General features: G+C 40.2%; 1 protein-coding gene across 1 annotated transcript in view; it reads right to left on the bottom strand.

Annotated features, from left to right (window-relative positions):
• Col22a1 (collagen type XXII alpha 1 chain) overlaps positions 1–22,634 on the bottom strand; it is a 236,740-nt gene that overhangs the window by 36,117 nt on the left and 177,989 nt on the right. Inside the window, exons 46-50 of the mRNA XM_028773262.1 lie at positions 22,504–22,557; positions 14,878–14,931; positions 12,252–12,305; positions 7,748–7,801; positions 3,918–3,971 (exon numbers count right to left, since the gene is read on the bottom strand). Of these exons, the coding sequence (XP_028629095.1) occupies positions 3,918–3,971; positions 7,748–7,801; positions 12,252–12,305; positions 14,878–14,931; positions 22,504–22,557 (270 nt within the window). The remainder of the gene's footprint in view (positions 1–3,917; positions 3,972–7,747; positions 7,802–12,251; positions 12,306–14,877; positions 14,932–22,503; positions 22,558–22,634) is intronic.

The raw sequence follows: 22,634 nt of genomic DNA, 5'->3' as shown, positions 1-22,634 counted from the left end.
CATGTTTTGTGTATGTGTGTATATATGTATATATACACACATATGCTTACATATTTGTATGTGTATATGTATATAGATATAGATATGTGTACACATATATATATATATATTCATATATATATATCTGTGTGTGTGTGTGTGTGTGTGTGTGTGTGAAACAACAATTAGAGAAAAAGAGGACATGAATTTGAAAGTTAGTAGTGGGAGGGTATGAAGAGCTGTAGGAGAGAGAGAAGGGAAAGGGAAATGATGTAACTAAATTTTAATTAAAGATGTAAAGATTAAAAAGTTCAACTCTACAATTGTTCCTCCCTACACACAGAGGCCATGAGAAGGAGGGTCCAGATAGCTATACAGGCAGTTTGATAGAGGTTTTAAAAAAGAAGGACACCAGCAAACTCAGGTCAGAGAAAGCAACATCTGGGGACTTCTGGTGTGACCTTTTGTCCCTGAATGCAATGAGTTTACCATGTTCTGGTGGTAGGGGTAGGTGTGGTCTCCTATGTGATCTAAGATAGAAATGGGGATTCTCAAGACAGGAAAGCTGGCTTTTGGAAGCTGCTTGAATGGGCAGTTCCTATCCTTTTGAACCATGGCTTCTTACCTTTTGAGTAAATATGGATACACTTGTGTTTGTACGGCAGGGTAAAGATTTGATAACATAACACAGATACAGCAAGCAAGGAGATGGCCCTCAATAAATGGAGAGATTCATTGTTTTACTTTCTGGTGTTGGTCCTCAGATGTTAGTGAGCTTAGTGACTCTTGCAACCCTCATAGCAGGTAACAGAAGTGCAAGGGGTTAAATTCTGTCCACCAGTAATTCATGTATACAGTCACATCTGTCTACAACTGCTTCAACCCATCACACCTTCTTCATTAGCCCTGTCAGTTTTCTCTGCATATATAACTTGACCTTGACTGATTCGCATTACATCTTTCAGGAAGCTCTAGTAGTCTTATTAGGCCAGCTTGGGTTATCCATCCCTGATTCCCTACGGTCCAGTGTATAACTTAGTTTATCTTGTTCTATACTAACAATTCTCCCTCTTTGAATTGTCTTCTCATGTAACTCCAGTGTACTGTAGAACTTGGACTTTGAATATGTGGTTCAGGAGCTTGCTATCATTCATCTGACATTCACTTGCCTTATCTCACCATTTAGTCCAGATTGAGAAAGTATTAACTTGGCACCATTAAGGAAGTTGGATGACGAGGGCTAGAGAAACAAGACATGTTCATAGCTATCCCCTCAGTTCCATGATAGAGCTTTCAAAACCTGGTATTTAATGTGGGTTTCATTTTTAATTTTATTTTTATTAATGTGTATGCATGTGTCTGTTTGCCACATCTGTATGAATACCCACATAAGTCAGAAAAAGGTCTGAATCCCCTAGAATTGCAGTTGGTTGTGAGCTTCTTGATGTGGACATTGGCAATTGAACTCATGTACTCTAGAAGAACAGCCAGCACTGTTAAGAGTTAAATCATCTCCCAGCCTCTGATCTTAAGTCTAGTTCAAGTTCATGGGCATGTCTCAGAAGTACATGATGTCTGATGGTATGGCTTAGTAAGGAGTGGGATACATTCATGTGTGAAAGGTTCTATAAACACAGCAAACCATGATGAACTCCGTGCATACTGAAGCCAGTGATTCTCACTGTCCAAGTATAAGGTAAAGGAGGTGTCAGATAGGAATGAGGTGTCTTCCTTGATAGGGGAAGAAAAAGTAGCTAAAGTTTTTGTGCTGCTGGGGAGGGAGTTAAGAGAAATGGATAAGAATAAACTGGAGAGGAAGGAAGGCTGGGTAATGTGGGCTAAGAGAGAACCCATAACCTTATTATGTCCCTTCTACAAAAGCCACAGGGAAGAGGGCCCACAGCTCTGGGCAGAAAGAAGCCAATGCAAACCCAGTCTTGGTATAATGGTGAGAATTGGCACTAGAAAGGTAGTGATATGATTAGGGTTACACTGAAAGGGAAGAGGGAGAGGGCTGGGTAAGTAGAGACACTGTGGAGAGTAAGATCTTTGACCTCAGTGTTAAAGGTCAGACAGGAGAAGAATGAGGAAGAGGATTGGACAACATGATTATTTCTATGGCTTCTAGCTTCCAGTTTTTGTCCTATATTAATTATAATGGGTGAGTCCAAAACCAAAACTGGAGATTTCCTTTAATTTACCATTTATAGAATGAAATTACTATTCATCCAGGAACTACAAGACACATCAGTCTTACAATACTGTCATTTATATAAGCTCCACACTGCTACCTCAGATCTGTGAACATCAACAGGTTACAATGTGAATGGTCACATATGGTTTTCATGGCAGCTCCCCAGGAGAGGACTCTTCCATCTGTGGCCATGCCTGGTAGACAGTTGAGCAGGAAGGGACCTCAGAAACCTATTCCCCCACTCTCACATTTCTTTTATTACTCATTGCTGTGTGGTGCCCCATGGCTGAACTTAAGCAGATGTCGTCATCATAGAAACTGAAACATACATAATACAATTCCCAACTATATGTCTTTTTTACATTCCTCAATCTAGTATATAGGAAGAGTGGAGATTCAGACACAAAAGAAAGAGACTAGGAACTCACCATGACTGAGAAGGAAGTAGGGATGAATACCTGGGCTGGAATTGGATTTAAGACCAAAGGCTTCAACCATGGGGCTGTAAATGCCTGGCATGTTTAATATACTAGGTCTGATCAGAGTCAGTAAATATAACAATGACAAATACATATATGTGTGTGCACATATGTGATTACATACACATACATTTATGAGTACATATATATGCATACATACATAATAAATCCAAGGAGGAAGAAACCAGAAGGCAAATTGAATTAGGGTATCAGGATGTGAATCAATGGTAGAGTATTTCTCTAGTGTATATGAAACCGTAAGATTTATTCCCAGTACCCAAGACTTGAAGAGCACCAACCAGTGAAAAGGAGTAACCAGAAATTGTTCTGAGAAGACAAAAGCACACACACAAAATCCCTATGGTGTAGAGGGGATCATTTGTGGCAGGAGGGACTATAATGGGTACTAGGGGCCAAAAGAAAATGAGTGTGGCTGGAATAAAGGAACACATTTTAAGGAACAGGCGTGGGATGCTGTGGGCAGTCAATCATAAGAGCTCATTCTCATGAGAAAAAGACTTCCCTGACAGACAATTAGTATAAGTAGAGATCTCAGCCTTACTGGGGTGTATATTAAGTTGTGGAGCCGAGAACAACCATTTGTATGAGGTCATTTTGCAGCATGTATCAAAAACCTTGGCTATAATTACAATATAACAATTAAACTCCACTCTAGGGTGTCATCCTAAAGGAATCAGAGAACTGCCCTTCATGTGAAACTGCTCCCTGCGTGTTTTATGAGGCAACAGAGAAATATCACAGGTAATGCAGTATCCATTACATTTTACATGCAAATTTTATGAATATGTAACAGCAGTGCTGTAAATAAAAACATTTATATGTCTGTGTATGTAGGGATCCGTATAGAAATGTGCTTATTTGTGTAACTATATAAGAGAGAAAATAAAAACTATTTAAATCAATAAGAAACCACCAGTTTTTAGTGTAAATGGAGATTAAGATGTGTTCCACTCAAGTTTAGACATCGAGAATAATTAGGTTAAACTTTAGTTTTCTTCTAATTTTATAAAATACCATAATTTCCACTAGTGGCCAAACCTTGCTTTTACAATGCATTTTGCTGGGAGAAAGGGGAGAACTTTTTAAGACTCTATCTCCCTTACCTCACAGGATAGCCTTAAATCCTGTATCACCTCTCTAGTAGTGGGATGGATTATAGATGTGCACTACCACACACGGTTGAAATATGTTTTTGTTTACATATTTTTCTGCTGAGAAACCAGGTTCTTTAAAGTGGTACTTACTGGGATTCCTGGAATGCCAGATGGCCCTTGGGGACCAGGAGGGCCTTCTTTGCCCTGAAACAGCCAAAACATAAAAACATCATGAAATCTTTGGTCAGCTGTGAAGGAACATTATTACCATTTATTTCCAGCTTGTTCTGGGGATAAATCTCACAGGGGGGTTGTCTTGTGAGATGGGAAGGGTTTGGTTAAAAGCTCCTGCAACCTCCTTGCTTCAGAGGCTATGCACTCTCAAGGGCTGTGTTATCTTCAAGAGAGCATGCTAACACAATGCTGGTGAAGGTAAACATTGTCTACATTATAGAGGCACAGGGAAACCAACTTCAGATGGCTGTAGAAGACTTGGGGCATTGAAGTTCACAAGACATGGATCCACATCCATCCCAACATCTGTCTCTTCCCACAGGACAGCCTAGGATCCTGGGGTGCCACACATACAGAAACCAGCTCAAGTGAAAGGCTGACCCACAGGCTTGTGTAATCCACAGTTTCATTGTTTTCATTATGTACTTTCCCCACAGATACCCAAACCTTTATCCAGAAATAGCTACCAGTCATTATCCCCCTCCAAGAAAAACGTGTGCTATTTTCAAAGTCTGTTTTGCCAAATTGCATCAATTAGCACTTTGTTTCCCAGTTTATTCATGACAGGCATAGAGCTGCCACTGTTCTGATCACACTGCTCAGCTTCCTATCGCCCCACGTTCCTGCCATGAGTATGAAGGACTCTTGATGACTTTCTAACTCCCTCCCAGTGCCTTTGCAGGACAAGGTTCTGGTGCCAAGCTTAACACTCTAATCACATAAAGTGATATTTTAAAGGGTTACTATTTTATCCTCAAAATGTAAGTGAAAACAAACAAAAGTGCTTATGCCACATTTATACGGATTTTACAAAAATGGTCCCATTAGGGAACCAAAAAACACGTCTCTTATTAAGCTATATTTGTACTGCATATAAACTGAATGGCTGCTTTTTAGCCAATTCTAAACCATGAATAAGATCACAGGAACAGATGCTTACAACACTGAGGAATTGTTTTACAGACTCTTGAGTTGGTGCAGAAGGGATTATGCTTTACTTTTGTCATTTTTAAAGAATTCAACAAGGTATTCACACTTTCCATACATATCTAAAAAGTTTCTTGTAACTCTAAAATAAAAACTCATAGAATCTGATATGCCTCTGAGTTGATTTCAATTTGTGGTGCACTGCGGCATTTATAGAACTATGTTGCAAGACATTTAGGACTATCTGAACATACTGCCTCTCAGACCAATGCAATGAACAAACCAGTAAAACACAGCATCTATCTTCCCCCCATTACAGCATCTACCATGATATGTGCAAATAGTGTGGATAGACATATTCATATGGAACACCTGTTCAGCTACATGGGAAATTTTAGATGCTGATAATGGAGCATTATGGACACCTTCCTGGCTGTTTATTGTTCCAAAACCCTTAAAATGGAAAAATAGTAATTTAAGAACAGGATCAACAATTTCCATTCCTCTGCTTGCTCTTGCAAATCAAGTTTTATTAGCAGAAATTCATATTCTATTAGCGTATATATTGTCTCTGGCACATGTTGCCTTACAGAGCTCTGCTGATTAGGTAAAACAGAGAACTGTGCCTCACAATGTCTGAGCTGTTTCCGTTTGTTTCTTCATAAATTAATGTTTACTAAGCCTTGGGTTACATCATTCACTTGATTCTCAGGTGAGAGAGGCAAGTTCAGTAGAAGACTCTGCCTCTTGACTCCCTGGCTATCATAAATAACTTCTTTAATATTTACAAAGCAGTTCACTTGTCAGAGAGACTAGGAGGTAAACACAGTAGATAGAAACTCTCAAACTAGCCTCCAGCTCCAAATTTCAGAACATAGAGCCAGCCCCACCAATCTACCCTGATCTAGTCTGCATCAGAGCACCTCCCTGATCTCTCTTTAGCAACAGAGCTGAATGCTCAAAAGGTGACACAGGGCCTTTCTCCTTAAGTTTGCTTGTACAAATCACTTACTGTGGAAATGATCACACTTAAATATTTATTAAGCAACTAATTAAAATCAGGCAGAATGAAGAAAATACTGACTTTTGAAAATTAAGTCCTGGCTTTGAAAATACAAATTCTTTGCTGTATAAAAACATAGCTATAAGACAGTTATAAAAGAAAAATTCAACAGAGCTCCACCAATCACAATTCTCCATTTGTATTGCTTCAGAAGAGATGGTACATTCCCAAAACATTTAGTAGCAAAGAGAGGCTATTTAGACATCATGTTTTGTAAGACTAATTTGTAAGAGGTACTATTTGGGGTTCAACATCAAACTGCTGCCCTTCAAATAATGTCAAAACAACGGCAAGTACTTAATATGTTTTAATTCAAAACAGTGAGAATAATTAGGATTGTATGAACTGTGTGCATCCATATTACACAGCCAACATTGTTTCATGTAAGAAAACTTTGGCCCTATCCCAACATAATATTTATGGTGATGTATCAGAACAATGGACAGCTCCAACTGCTCTCATAACTTACCAAGGGGTCCCATGGTAGAATCAAAGTCTTATTTAATAGAGTTTAATTTGTAGCAATGTAATGATTTTACAACTGGGCTCAGTATCTTATTCTCCTCAGGCAAACAGTCCATTAGTTTTATTGGGAAAATCTTTTATAGTCTTAGAATCAATAAGAAGCTGCCTGTAGTGTTTTCTATCCTGGGATTTATGCATGGGTTGTTTCAAACGGATTGACCGAAGGATGATCCTACAAAGGGCCGTGGGGCTGTCAGTTATTCAATCTCAGTGCTCCATGGTGAGTTGGTATGAAATAGGAGAAAGAACACCAAACTAATAGTCTTCAAATTGACTTAAGTCTCGAGCAGAACATTAATTTCCTGTTTGCCTTTGTCTATTGGACACCACTTTTCCATGCTGGCCTAGAAGGATGTGGTATTGCTAACTGTACCCTAAGGGCCCTTTTGTACATGCGCTTGCCAGAATTACAAGAGCAAGAACGCGCCCTCATTCTCTGTGACTATGCTGATGAGCTTCCTGTAACCAGCTGTTGGCTCTGACTCTTCCATTAAATGTCAACTGCTTCTCCACTCTCACTTTCCTTATTCATAAACCAAGTTTCTCCTACTTACATGGCTGAAATGGCTGGAGAGAATGAAATGAAATGTCCAGAAGGAATGAAGTGTATTGACATAATAGATGTATCTTTAAATATCATACACGAATTCAACCAGCACTATGCCTTCTAATCTGTAGTTCAACTTTGCTTTATAGCACCTAAGCCTGGTATGGTTCTAAAAGCTTTCAGCAAAGAAAAGAATTCTGAGTTTTAAGATAAAAACTTCAACTGTTAACCACACCAGCTATGATTTGGGGACATCGACCAATGACCTTCCTTTCTGATTTTTACTTTCCTCTGGAACAGTTGTGGTAACAGAGTTGACTCCTGACTGATACACACTTGAGCATATCGCAGTACAGGCTGGGCTTCTCCCACTAACCCTAGGCTACTAAGAACAGAAACTACTCTGACAAGGAGAGGCGGAATGTACATTCAGAGCTTGTTTGCATTGGGGTATCACAGGTTATGAGGCAATCTGTCAGAATCTCCATTTTAGTGGTAAAGTAATAAGACATCTAGCAAAAGGCTTGGTTTGCATTTTCCCTTTAAGAAAGCATGGCCCTGAACAGACCCTCAGGAATGTGGGGGCTCACAGATGGAAAGGAAGGGAACAGAGTTGATAAACATGGGTCTCTAAAAAGTTCTTAAGGTCAACTTAAAAATGATTCTGTCTTGCCCAACACTTACCGGGGGCCCTTGAGGTCCTGGTGGTCCTGCTACACCTGCATTTCCATCTGCTCCCTATAAAGAAAGACAGGGCAGACCAGTTTCAAATGCAATTGGATTGATGTGAGACAGGCAGATATGTTTCAGGAAGGGGCAAAGCACTGACTAGCCAGTCACCCCAAAGACAAAAGAAAAGCTTCACACTTCTACAGACTTCCCAGCTAATGTTAAGAGGGAGCACAGATCAATAGGTGAACACCTAGGTCTATCTTCTTGGAGAATAGGGAGAGGATCACTAGTGTCAACCTATGGATGAAGAGATATATAGGCAAAAGCATGGAAGGAATGGTCCAGAAAAATAAGGAAACAGTGGAGAGTAAGCTCCAGGCATTCATCTGTAACACTGCTTTGGGAGAGATAGGGGGTTTCTTTCTGCCTACATCTTTGTCCCCATGTCCACAGGCACAACTTAGCCATTAGTTTCTCAGACATATATTTGCTACTTGCAAGACTGAGAAGTTTAAACATTGGCCCATCAGAAGCCACAGTAACATATTTCCCCTTTTGTATTTTTTTTTTTTTGCTGTAGCACATGCTAATGTCTGATACCCTAGGGTTTGTTGACTTTAAATTTATTGTCAATCATTCCTACATTACAAACTCCATGACTTCTTCTCTTCTTCTAAGGAAGCTCCTGGAATATACTGAATACTCAGCCAATTTTTTGAATAATCAGATGGGAGTAGAGGCAGAACCAGCTAGGGGATGAAGGGAACAATTCTTTTTTAAAAAATTATTCTCTCACATATAACTTTCTGACTGCAGTTTCCTCTCTCTACCTTTCCCCAAGTCTCTCCCCCTACCTACTTCCCTTTTCCACCAAATCTATTCCCCTGTCTGCCTCCCTGAAGAAAAGAACATGGTTTTGAGGGACATCAACCAAATACACTATTATACAGCGTATTATAAATGCACTATGTAATATTGTATACAAGCTACAATAAGAGCAGGCATCTACCATCACATCATGGCTGCATAGAGTAATCCAGTTGGAGGAACGTCCTACAAGAAGGCAAAAGAGCCAAAGACTTCTCCACTCCCACTGTTAAGACTCTCACAAGGGCATCATGCTAAACAGTCATAACACATATGTAGAAGACCTAGGTCAGACCTTTATGGATCCCTGATCTTTACAAGCCCCATGAGTTGTGGTCAGTCGATTCTGTGGGCAGTGTTTTGAGGTACCTGACCTCTCTGGTTCCTCTGATTCTCCCTCTTCTTCCTTTGCAGGACTCCCTGAGCTCCACCCAATGTTTGGCTATGGGTCTCTGCATGGGGAGTAGTTCTTTATGTGAATTTAGACATTTGCTTCTTTCTGCATATGATCTATAAGCTTAGTTTCTTTCTCTGTGAAAGTATGGAAATTGTCCACACCCTAAAAAGAAGAGGAATGTTTGAGATGACTCAAAAAAAAGTGCTTAGTACAGGACAGAGGGATTGGCTCAGACAGAACCTCAGATTCAGAATTCTGGGTGTATATCCTGCATCTCTGCTCTGCAATCCAGTGCATGTTACTATGCCCTGCCACATCCAAGCTCCTTTGTGAAATGAAGACAAAAAGGAGCAACAACCACCTGTGGGTTGTTGATTGAGCTATAAAAAGAACTAGCCATCACCAAAAACAATCAATACATAATGGGACATCGAATATCATATGTTTATTATCTAACATTACATGTCTATTATTCATGCAAGGAGCAGCCTCAGTAGTTATTGACTAATCATGGAAACATGAATAAATAGATCTCACAGAACTTTACTGATAACTATTCAGTGGCCTTTGATTGATTTAAATGTATTTGTTGAGAGATTAGTTTATAGGTGCCAGCCATGCTATAGGTACAAAGAAGTAACCAAATTATAGCCTTGCATCTCAGAGAAACTTGATGTAAATATAGCTGATCTCTTAGAGATTGCAAGTTCTTACGGTGGAATGCTGTTTGATTTGCCTTCATCTCTTAGACTAGATAGGAAGAAAGGTTATATTCATGAACTATAGGAGCATCAGTAAAATTTAAAAAATAGCATGAGGTTCTTAGTGAAATTAGACATGTAACCCAAAACTACCAAAATACTGTAGCCTCTATCTCAAATCTGAATTTTTCTATACAAATTTGGCAAAAGTTTCTTCCCCCCACAACCTAGACTTTGTGGAGTTGGAATCAAAAGCACAGTAGAAAAGTGGTAAAGGTTTTATCTGGTGGAAGGACACTGATTGAGAGGAGAAAATAAACAAAGAAAGAACTGTGTAGGCTTGGAGTCTAGATCATGGAATACTTGGACTGGAGGACCTGCCAAATAATAAGCATGTATGCATCATTGGCCATCCTGGTTATTTCTCTCTTCTTGAGTTGCTCCTGTGGGATGAGTCACTGAATCTAAAAGCTGACTCATCACCAAAGCTCCAGCATAGCAACACGAGGCATGGCATTAAACAGAAGCTCTGTAAGCATCTACTTAAGCTGAAAGCATTCCTCAATTGGAAACAGACACAGGGGCTGCTGATTGCAATTGCCTCTATGTCTCAGACTCACCATTCAACATGAGACTCCAAAGCCAGGACCTGTGCCTTATGGTCGTCACAGTCTTAAGGAGATCTAAATTATTGCTATTTCTGGCAAGAAGGTACTAGACCCATGTTCTAGCTTTGGAACCATCAGGAAGGAGGGGGGAAGAGGTTGTGATCCTCAGCTGAAGGAGTGCATTTGGAAGTTAAGACTATCATGACAAGACATTATACACCAATGAACTGATTTTGAATAAAGCCATCCATCTCTCATATGTTCTTTGATTGGTATGGGTGCCTTCCCCAGTATACACTGGAGTCCCACCTTTGTCAGGATTTTCTTTGTCTAATTTTTGGATCTAACAATAAAATAAGTGTGCTGGTTAATTTATTTATTTATTCAGTTTGACACTAACTAAAGATTTCTTAAAACTCTACCATATTGGATTATATGCATGCCTGTGGGATATTTTCTTTACTAATGATCACTATGAGAGGGCCCAGCCCACTTAGAACAGTATTGCCCCAAGAAAAGTGGTCCCAGATGCCACAAGAAAGCAGGGTGAGCAAGCTACAGAGAGTAAGTCAGAAAGTAGAATTCTTCCATGGTCTTTCCTTCAGTTCTTGCTTCCATGTCCCTGCCTTGAGTTCCTCCTAGAAAGCTTACTAGGATAATAAGCAAGTACAATGCAACATAATTTAATAAGTAAAATTATAAATCTTTAAGGAATTTACAAATTCTATGCAGCAGTTCAATGGCAACAAATTAATCAGTCCCTTATCATTTCCTCCACAAAAGCAAATAGCAGAATAAGATCGGGTAGGAACTGATGCTGAAGAATTACAAAGGCTATGAAAATCAGGAGTGGGGAGATTGTTGATGTCACAAAGATTTAAAGTGAACTTTTCATTCTTTAACATGTATAATGTAGAAGTCCACTGTGAAGGGCCAACTTCTGTTTCATGATCTCACATGGCTTCATTAAACAAATACTTTTGAAAAAAATGTTTGATTTATTTTGATCAATTAACACCACTAGAAGTCAGTGAATTACTACTTAAAAAGGCAAAGCAGAGGATGAAGAGATGGTCTAATGTTTAAAAGTACTTTCTGCTCTTGCAAATCTTTGAAAAGCATAAAAGAACAAAGCAAGTGTAATTTGTTAACTTTAACTTCATAATCCAAACTGACTCTCTTTTTCAAAATTTATTTTCAAACCCTGTTTTCTGTTTGGTACAGGTTCCTTTTCTGTGGGCTTTGAGTCATTTGGAGTAGCCTTGTTTGCAAGGTCTGAGAGACAGAGTTTTATGGAGAATCCATGGAAATCTCTGGGGTCCTGGGCTCAGCAGGGATAGTAATTGCCACTGCTTGTTGTCATGACTACCTTCAGTGAATCTAGGAACTGCAGCTGTAGTTGACTTCAAGCAGAGACACAACATGACTAATCTGTGAGTACAGAATGGTGTTGAGCTTCTATGTCAAGGCCTTGGTCACATCTACTGCTAGAGCAAAGAAAGTATTTTCTTAAGTAGCACTATAAATTAGGAATTTGAAAATTCCTAATTTTAGTTATGGAAAATGCCAGAGAATAATAATTAGTGGTTAAAAAGAATAATACTGAACAATAGTTTACAACTATTAGTTATTGATTGCAGAACATTGGGGAGAACCTGGGCTTTTACAGATATCCTCAAGTTCAATATAAAGGAGTTCTTTACTGAACATCCTAACCTTGAAACATTGGCTTTATCAACCTGTGCCAGGGACCCTCAGGCACAAAATCACCCACCCAAATCTGTCTATAGTCATCCTATTCGCTTCCTTCTCATCTCTGGGTGTTTTAAAGGTAAACCTATCACTTCAAATAAGATAGGTCCAGCGTTGACATAAACTTTATGGAGTACAGACACATTTCTTGAATGCCAAAACCAAGAGATAAAGGTCATTAGTCTACTTACTGGTGGCCCAGGATTCCCTGGTGGGCCCATGAAGCCTGGAACTCCAGGGTGACCCTAGGAAGACACAGGAGATAATTCTTTAAAAATGATTCATAAAAATTCACATAAAAAAGGTTTCTACTTGAAACAAATAACAAATCTAGAGTCTTCCACCTAAGCCCAATGACAAATGTGGTTGAAGACTCTGGCCACAGATAGTCTCTGTTTCATATAACTTTAGTGACTGTAAAGAAATTGCCTCATGGTATTTATAAAAATGAATATGTCTTGAAAGAGCATTTGCTTCAAAATCATTGAGGTGGGGGAAGGGCATATGGTAGTGCTTAAGATGCAGATAAAAACAAGGGGTATGGTTTATTAAAGCTCTTACTTCTAAATGAAACAGGAAAAAATATTTTTATTATACTTCCATTCTTACAGATATACATATAGTGTCCCACTAAAGAAGAACTAAAAGAAAACTAAATGAGCATGTATATTTTACACAGAGTTATCAGTTCCAGGCTATCTTCCCAAGGACCTCAGAATTCAGGGACACTTCAAGGTCCTTGTACAGATGATCTATATCTCATACCCATTAGCCCATATGCTATAAACTATCTCTGGACTACTTGCAATACTTCCTGCAATGAAACACTAAAGAAAGAGTTGTTATCACATAAGGACTAACTCTTAAAAACATTTTCACACGTGGTTTATTCCATGGCTATCAAGACCAAGGAATATACACAGATGGGTCCATGGCTCCAGTTACATATGTAGCAGAGGCTTGCCTTATCTGACATCAATGGGAGGGGAGGCCCTTGATCCTGTGGAAGCTTGATGCCCCAGCATAGAGGGATGCTAGAGGGGTGAGCCAGGAGTGGGTAGGTGGGTGGTGGAGCACCCTCTTAGAGGCAAAGGGGAGGGGGGATATGATGGGAGGCTTGTGGAGGGAAGATCAGGAATGGGGGCAACATTTGAAATGTAAATAAACCAATGTAATGTAATGAAATGTGAACAACATAAAGAGCTTTCTCTCTTCTCTTCCTCTTCCTCTTCTTCTTCCTCCTTCCCCCCCCTCTCTCTCTCTCTCTCTCTCTCTCTCTGTGTGTGTGTTCATGCACATGTATGGGCATGCATGTACAAACCAATGAATAATCCTCGGGAACACTCCTTAGGTGCCATTCCCCTTAATGTTTTGATATGAGGTTTCTCATTGCCCCAGGATTTATGAAGTAGACACACAGACTAGACAAAATATCCCACGGATCCCCTGTCTGCACCATCCTAGTGCTGGAGTTACAAGTGCAGGCCACCACTGATGGACTTGTTAATATTTTTGTTTACATAGAAGTCGCTAAGGATGCAGATCAAAACAAGAAAGATGACATCTTAAAGCTCTTATACCTAGATAGAACATGAAAATGACCTTTTTATACTCCCAGTCTTGCAGAAGTGCACGTAGTATCCCATTAAAGAAGAAAGTAAAGAAAAGAAAGTAACAGTCAAACTCATACCTCCTTAACAGAAAAAGCTTGGAATAATTTAATTGTGACATCAGCATTTTGATAATAATACAGAAATAATCTATTTCTGCATGTGGAGTCTCCTGTGAGTTACAGAATGAACCATCCACTCTTTATAATGTAGAGTTCAACATCTAACATTTAGTCTAATACAAAAAAGTCAAAATACAAAACAATATCAAAGAAATTCTTTCTCTCTCCTACCCCTCAAAAACCTACCACTGGAAAGCACAAACAATACTCAGTACAAGGCATAAAGTGCTTGTTGCTGACATACATGCATCCGTGGCATGATAACCCAGATGCCTTTTGTTTTTCCAAATACAGTGGTGCAAACCTTAAGCACAGCTCTCATGCAGCTGGCTACACAAGAATCACTGGCTCAGTGGCTCACTCTGCGCTCACTTGTATCAATAAGCCCTGAGGTCAGGATCCACCCTTGCTCATTTTGTATCTCAGATTCTGGAGCAGTGCCTGGAAACTGGCTACTGTGGGCACTGGGGCTAGATGAAGACCAGTGAGAAAGCAGAAAGGGAGGGCTAGTAAAGGGCAAGAAAGAGAAGGAAGGGATAATGACAGCAGTGGAGAAAATCTACAACAGCCACTGAGCAAGCACTAAGGCTGTCCAGAATCAAGAGGCGCTACTAGTTGGAGGACAGTCAGAAAGCAGAACTACAGTTCCATAGGAAGAACAGTTTTGATACTGGTGCCATCCTCCTATGTGTTAGGAGAGGGGTCCAGCTAGCCTGAGTGGGTGCAGACTGGCTCAAGGAGTGCTACAAAAGGTTTCAAATACTGCCATAAGAGTATAAAGAAGGGCTCAAGAAGTGGTAGGGGGGATAAAGAGATGTTTCCTAGACAATGATAAAAGCTTTCGTATGGGAGAAGCAATCAGGAAGAGGGGGAGAAAATGGAAATATGCATGTTCCTCGGACAACTGGGAGATAGATCAGGATAAGAGTAAGCAGAGAGGTCAAGATGGAAAGCAAGAAAGCAAGACTCAACCATTCCCCTGCAGGCACAGAAGAGGCAAGAGTGGCATCAGAAACAGTGGATGGACACTGCTGAGTGAGCTTTTCTTACAGTGTTAACTTCTTCATGACAGACATTGGCCTTACCTGATCGCCTTTCTGTCCCACCTCACCCTCTGCACCACGTTCTCCTTGGCTTCCCTGGGAAGGAAAACAGAAAAGACAAGTCAAGCCACAGAAAATTTCACTGGAGCCACGCTGCAAATATAAAAGTGTGCTTTAGTCTTTTATCAGTTCTTTAAATTCTTTATCAAATCATTGCTGCCAACCAAGGTGACAATAGACAGAATAAGCCCTGCTTGAAAGATTGCCAATAAAATTGTTTAGCTGAGTTTCAGGCCCCTCAGGGGAGCATAGAGAAACAAACAGGGCTGAAGGGAATTCATTTCTAAGACTGGTATGTCATTCCTGAATCTAAACACAGTGATGGATGGAAGATATCGCAGAAGGATGGATAATAGTCCTGTCCTAGATGATATCTGTAGCCATGGTAAGAGGTGGGTCAGAAGACTCAAGCTGAGGGAAAGAGAGTATCAAGGGGAAAGTGTGGTCTTCCGGAAAGGTGAGACCAAGGCAGAAAGGAGTATCATCAGTAGGTCTTGAAGACCAGATGTGTAAGAATCATAGGGTTGAGATCTTGTAGGCTTTCCCCCATCCACTTTGGCAGGTTCATTGCTGTCATCCTTGTCCAGCTCATGTTTTGCAGTTGGGTCAATATTTTTTTTAATTTTTTGAGATAGAATTTTATAATACTCAAATTGGCCACAATATCATATATAGCTGAGGAGAGCCTGGAACTCTTAATTCTTCAGCCACCACAAGTGCTGGTATATGGATATGACCACTTCATTCAACTTACTTAATACATCCTTTGCTTTGGGGATTTGAGTTTTGTGGGGGGTTTGGTTTTTGCTTGTTTGGTTAGTTGGTTGATTGGTTGTTTGTTTGTTTGGTTGGTTGGTTGGTTGGTTTTGTTTTTGGTTTTGTTTTTTGTTTTTGGTTGGTTGGTTGGGGTTTTTTGTTGTTGTTGTTGTTTGTTTGTTTTTGAGACAGTTTCTTAAACTATACCCCAGGCTGAACTAGAACTACGTAGCCCAATTTGACCTTAAACTCACAGTGATGCATCCATATTTCATCATGACTACTGGGAATACAGGTATAAGCCACCACACATGGCTTTTGGCTCATTAGATTTTTTTTTTCTAAGACAGGTTTTTATGCAGTATTAAAAGCTGGCTTAAAACTCACTCCTGAGCCTAGCCTGGGCTCATAATTGTATCAGCCCTCCTGCCTCAGCCTCCCAAGTGTTAGGATTGCTAAAGTAAGCTACTACACTAAGTGTACTTACTAGATTACCAACTGCATTTCACCAAACTTTATTAAACAGCAACATTTCCAGTTCTTTAAAATAACCTACTGGGCTGTGAAGAGTCCTTGACAGTGAATCAGTCTGGCACTGGTTTCATTCCTGTCCCTCTTCATCTCTGCATCCTTAAGCAGGTCATCTCCCTTCCTAGATCTCAATCTGTCCATCCAGAAGGATTAGGGGTAGGGGAAGATCAATGCATGAGAATCCAGAACCCAGCCGTTTTCTCATGAGATGTGAAGTCCAGCCTTCTTTCCATTCAGCTTATTCTAACACAGAGCAGTTCATTGTTGTCATGGCTGCTTGCTAATGACACTCTATCCCACAGTCTCTAGACTGTATTATGAATCATTGCTTATAAAGCACTAGGTGTCATTGTTTAGAGGAAGAAAATAGTTCACAGGAAAAAACTGATTCCATCATCTTGATATGCTTTTATATCTAAGTGTCTAAAGTTGGCATTCTGTCTGCACCCACTTTATAATCAAAGAAGTGCCACAGAGCTGCACACTGCCTCACTGACATTCAGGGACAATTGGCCTTAAAGGTAAATGTATTCCTTTCAAATCCCAGTCTTCATTCTAGCTGGAGAGTGGCTTCGACATTCAGCTGGCAACAATAAAAATGCCAGCAGCTCAGGATCCCCATAGTTGTCCCTCTCTCTGTGCCCACTACAGACGAAAATCTGCACAAACACAGCCACCTCCAAACATGACTCATTTCCTTCCAGGAAGGGACCTGACATTTTCTGCAGCCCCTGCCCTACTGGGCATTCAGTTAGGACCTTAAAAGACCCTGTTACATGTAACTCTATGGCTCTAAGCTGAGCTCATGGCTAAGTACGTAAAACATCTAAGACATTGGTCTTAGTCCTTGACCTCGGTCTTTGCAGACTGATAAGAAATTTGGACTAAGAACAGTGGCACCAGCTATAATCCCTACACTTGGGCAGGGAGGGCAGGAGTTCAAGGTACTTTTAATAGTGAGTTCCAAAAGAGTCTGGGCAGCATGAGACTTTGAAAATTTTTTTTAAAAGAATGAGTCAATAATTAGGTTTAATCCACCATTAGGGTCTCAGTCTATCTGATTTTCAAATATCCAAGTAATCTCTTCCCAAACAAGTCATTTTCCTGACTCTTTCTTGGGGCTATGATGCCTAGCTTGTGTGGTTTATGGTTTCCAGAAGTTTGATGATAGTGGAGATGGCAGATCAACCATGCTAACAGCAAATGAGGTACATGGATGTACACTGGAAATTCAACAATCAAAAGGTAGATCTAAATCCCATCTTACCAGGGCTTTTATCCTTCCAAAGCTACAGGACCATTTTACTAGCCCTGTTCTCTTTAGATGTTTATTAAATATCCTTTACAAAAGCTTCATTCTTGCTTCTCAACTCAGTCCTACACAAAGAATCTGATTCCATAGAATAAATAAATAAACAAATAAATAAATAAATAAATAAATAGACAAACAAGGAATAATATCACTCCACATACACACAGTTTACTTTTGCATAGTTGAGACCAAACATCTGACAGAAAGAGATGAATTATTTATTTTGGCTCATATTTTCAGAAATATCAGTCATAATGGTAAAAGCAGCATGAGGGAGCACAGAAAAATGTGTATTAGAGAAGCCATGAAGTAGAGACTGGGGATATAGGGAGGATCTGGGGCAAGGCATACTCCAAGGGCCTGATAACCTGCTTTCCACTGTTGTGTTTTATCCCAGCAATAGAAAAGTAACTAATATACAAATATTCTGCCTATTCATTGCCAGGAACTCAATTAAAGCCTTCCTTAGGACCTAGTAATCATCTTTCTAGAATTTAATGAACACAGCGGAGGTGAGGGGTGCTGCTTCTCCTTCCCAGTGCCTGCTGGAAGGAGACTAACATAAACACCAATCTGGATCACAGGCACAAAACCACCCACTTTGATAAAGACTGGAGATGCTCCTGTAAGCCAGCTAGCTTACTGATGATCATACAGGTATCTGGCCCATTTGGGATGAATGTGGCTGATGAATGGGGTGACACATCCTCTATCTTAGTACTGATTAACACTTCCTGAGACACATATGCATGCTGACTTCAACCATATAGACTGGCTACCTAAGACTGAAGTTGTTGTGATTCTCCAGCCTTCTACCAGGCTGTGGTATACACCGTATCCTGAATCGGCATTCAGATGATAATCAGATTGTTTCCTTTTCTTTGCAGAGAGGTTTCTTAGGTTGGAAGTAGACATTGATTTGCTTTTGAATATAATTATAAATTAATATAATAATTAATTTGGAAACCATGGTACCATTTTATTTGTGTTTCCATTATTTAGCATCTGCCTTTGTGCTTTGTCCTTTGTAAGTCAAAGCTGCTGAATCTCATCAGGAGGTCTGCAAGCTATGGAGAGGAGGGTGTGAACTCACCCAGCAAATAAGCCTTTGCTCCTTTCATATGAGGCCCAGCTGTGTCCTGCCTAGAAACTCTCCCCCAAGATGCATGGCAAATTCTCTTTAATCCCTCAATGCAACTAAAATACACCTCCTAAGGAGGTATCACAGCTTACCTCTTGTCACACTGACACTGGTTTCTTTAAATTCCTCTACTCTCCTCCAGACATTTGTCCTGCTTGTTATTAAGCCCAATAATCTAAGCACCACAAGGACCACCATCAGTAATGTGTATTAAATGCTTCCTACATGCTGGGCTTTAAAAATGTTCTTAAGACATTGTTCACTGTTTAGATTTTACAAGTAGAGTTATAATCACAGTTTGGGTTACTAAACCCAAACCAGTCAGTCAGCATCTTTAAATAACAAACAAAAGATTTAGAGAAGCTAACAAAATGTCCGATTAATGTAATTAGTAAGTCAATTCGTTCAGGTAACAGAAGGCAGGGGAGTTTGGAGAGGTACCAGCTTCCAGAGTTAAGCCTATGTCTGCCAATTTAAGAGCCTCCAGTCACACTATCTTCTCTGTGTGCTCCCATCAAAAGAATGGCCTACATATGAGTTCTCCCTGTACTACTTGACTTGGAAAGATGACATTAAAGGGAACATGTAGTGATAGTCCCTAGAACTGAGCACACGTGAGTGGAAGATGTGCCAGTTTATAAAGACAGCATGAAGCAAATGGCCCTGGTGACCTCTGAAGGATGAGGTTCTGGGATACTAGTTGTCAAAAGAAATAGCAATATTACCTCAGAAATAACTAGAACTTTTCAGAGTGCATATCTCCTCTCTGGGGTATCACTAGATCCACTTTAGGGCCCCATTAGACCCGTGACCTCTTTGAGGATGTGAACTGAGCAGGAAAAATGAATCCTTTTCAGCGGCAACTGTCAAACCATCATCATTACCAAGCAAGAGAAGTTTTTACAGCTAAATGCAGAAACATGTGTTCCCAGGGTTATCACCATGACTGCTATCTTTTTCTCTGTTCTACCTCTACAAGGTTGCCAAACATCACAGCACACAGTCTCTGGGCCCTGCTCCTGTAGTTTCTAAAACCAGGACGGAGCCCTGAAGCTATCCATGGTGCTAAGCTCCGCAGCCCCACGCCCACCTTCTGCAGATAGCCTCTACCTAGAAGCATGCAGGATGAATCACAGGAAATACTTGCCAGATATTGAGTCACAGCTACAAACCAAGGAGCTAGGCCTTGGCAATGCAGTGAGAACAGAGAACACTTTCCCTCACAGGATCATGTTCAGCACTATAAGATGCCGTATCTTTTAGGTGGCAGCCTCACACTTAGAACACTGCTATTGTGGGGGCTGTCCATGAGGCCCAAAGACTTTTCAAGATCACCACCAGATGTCTACTGAAGGAACAAGAGTCCTAACTTTCCAACACAGCACTAAGTTCTGATCTTTTTCTGGTCATAGCTCTTTCAAAATATTGTTTTTTTAAAAAAAAAATTCTCCCTTGGAGTGAATAATAAAATAACAGGAATGGACACACCACCCCAAAACGTTAGTGCTTTCTTTTAGGTAGAGATGACAAAGAAAATTGTCTGTTTCCAGTGCTGGAAATGCACTGGCTTGATTGGTTCACTTTTGTTTCTCTAGATAAAGGTTCCTTTTTGTCAGAGGCTAAGCCTGGCAGTCAGCACAATGGCAGCAAAGATCAACAAAGAAACAGCTGAGGTAACTTCTTGGAGCTCTCCAGGGGACTGCATGAGCCTTCCCTGCAGAATCAGAGAGGGAGCCTCATCTGCATGCATTGAGCAGTAGCCCATTCAGTGATACAACTTTCTTGATACTGTTCAATGTCAAACTGCCCTTGGCAAAATCTCCAGGTCTGTGTCCAATGAAAACAAATAATGTCAGTTTTTGAAGCCAAATTTTTTAACTGCATCAAAACTATCTAAATCTTGACCAAGTATATGTATGGATCATAAATGACAGGCATTTGAACCTGCCTGGCAGGGTCTAAGAGGCCTAGATAGTTCTCTTCATGACCCATCCTCTGATTATGGTCAGACCACCTACGTTTATCTTGTTTGATCTATTGCTTTGTGACTGGAATAATACGTGGCTCTGGGAGTTCTGTATGTTGATGTAGAGGACCTGGGCTCAGCTTACAGTACTTATATGACAGCTTACAACTGTCTGTAACTCTAGGTCCAGTGACCTCTTCTAGGCTCTACAGATGCTTCATACATGTGGCGTACATACTTACATTCAGACAAAATACTTACATACAAAAACATAAATCTAAAATAAGTCAATACCTTAAGGTATGGCTCTGAGGCATAGCAACCATTCACCTTTGAAATTATTGTCTCACATTTATTCATTTATTTATTTTGAGGGGGTCACACTACAGTGAATGAATATATAGTGTTCAGGATATGACTTTCAGGAGTCAGGAGTCTCCTTCTACCATACGGGTTCCAAGGATCAAACTCAGGACCTCAAGTTTGGCAGCAAGCACTTTTACCCACAGAAGCCATCTCACCAGTCCAAGGAATTTGTTAAAAATAAAATCAGTACCCAAGATTAAAGCACACCCCCAAGCAATATTATTCTAAAAATCTAAAATCAATTGAGAGAGTCCTAAATAAAGAGAATTTTAAAATGCAACCAGAGAGGGCTTCAGACCACCTGGGACTAGCAGAAAGGGTGTGAGAACAGTCAGTTATGTATGGGTAGGTCTTGCCTTTGTTTAAATTTTGGGATTTTGCTGTTGTTGTTTGGATTTTTGTTTTTTTTCTGTTTTGTTTTGTTTTGGATTCCTTTTGGTCTACCATATTCATTTCTAGTTTCCCAGTGGTATTGCATTAAAATATATTTCCTATCTTCATTACTGAGGTTTCTGGCTACCTCTAAGAGTTTATATGCAGCATCTTTCTGGCCCTTCCACAGGCTGTGACCCTAGGGGATGAAAGAACAATACACATACTGAGAGTCTGTAAGTTACCAAGTACTGATAACAGCATTCTACCTTCAGTTGTCATGGTGACACTCCTCAGTTTATTAAAAGAGAAAAACAAAGAAGTTAAGAAATTCTCCTAAGCTCATAAGCAGAGAATCTATGCCCATGCCTTTCTCCTGACATCAAATCCCTATGATCCACACTATTAGAAGAGTGACACTTGATCCAGATAGGACACAGGAAGAGATACAAAAAACAACCCTCCCTCACTAATAACACAGAGGCCACAGAGACCAGAGAAGACTCACTACCAAGCATCAAGGAGGACAACAGTGGGAAATAAGTCTACCTATCATGATCCAACCCGGCTCTGTGTATTCTCTTCTTATAGCTGAATGCTACAACAACAGCCTGTGGCTATAGGCCAGTAACATTTGTTCCAACAGGCAGAGAGCATTACCCTGCCTGTTCTTTGATTGAGATTATGCTTCTTCTCTCCTCTCCGGTGGCCTCTCCCCATCCCTGTGGCTTTGCATAGCTAACTTTAAATGTGTGCCTTGCATTCCCATGAGGGTAGCAGAGCTCACTCACATTTATGAAGCACTTGGCTCGCTGCTTTTTAATCGATCACCAGTTATTTTATGCATCTTATAATTCAGTTTTAGCGCTCCTCAGGAAACTGTTTTATTCTCTGCAGTGAAGTTGAAGTATCTGATACCAGATTCATTATTCTCTAGTAAGTTCCACACATATCAGTGCCATTGATAGTCATACTGTACATACCACATATTTGCAGACGGGAAACTGAGGCTTGCAGGGTGTACATAGCTTTCTAGGTCACTAGAAAGTCAGAGACACAACCTGGAGCCAGACTAGATATTAAGGCTATCGGACAGTACTTGCCTCAAACTTAGATGAAACAATGAACTAGGAGAATATTCAGTGTTTACTGAGATTCACTGACCTGTGGTCCAGCTACTCCAGGAGGCCCAGGGAGGCCTGGGGGCCCGGTATCTCCCTGTAGCAGAGACAAAAAGGATGTAAAAATTAAGAAAATAATAATTCTGAGGAAAAGGTCAAGTTGAAATTGCACCA

This window comes from Grammomys surdaster, unplaced genomic scaffold (assembly GCF_004785775.1).
Source record: "Grammomys surdaster isolate TR1022 unplaced genomic scaffold, NIH_TR_1.0 224, whole genome shotgun sequence".
In the NCBI taxonomy this organism is placed as follows: Eukaryota; Metazoa; Chordata; class Mammalia; order Rodentia; family Muridae; genus Grammomys; species Grammomys surdaster.
Note: the sequence above shows the minus strand (reverse complement) of the source record. Positions and strands in the feature narration are given on the sequence as shown.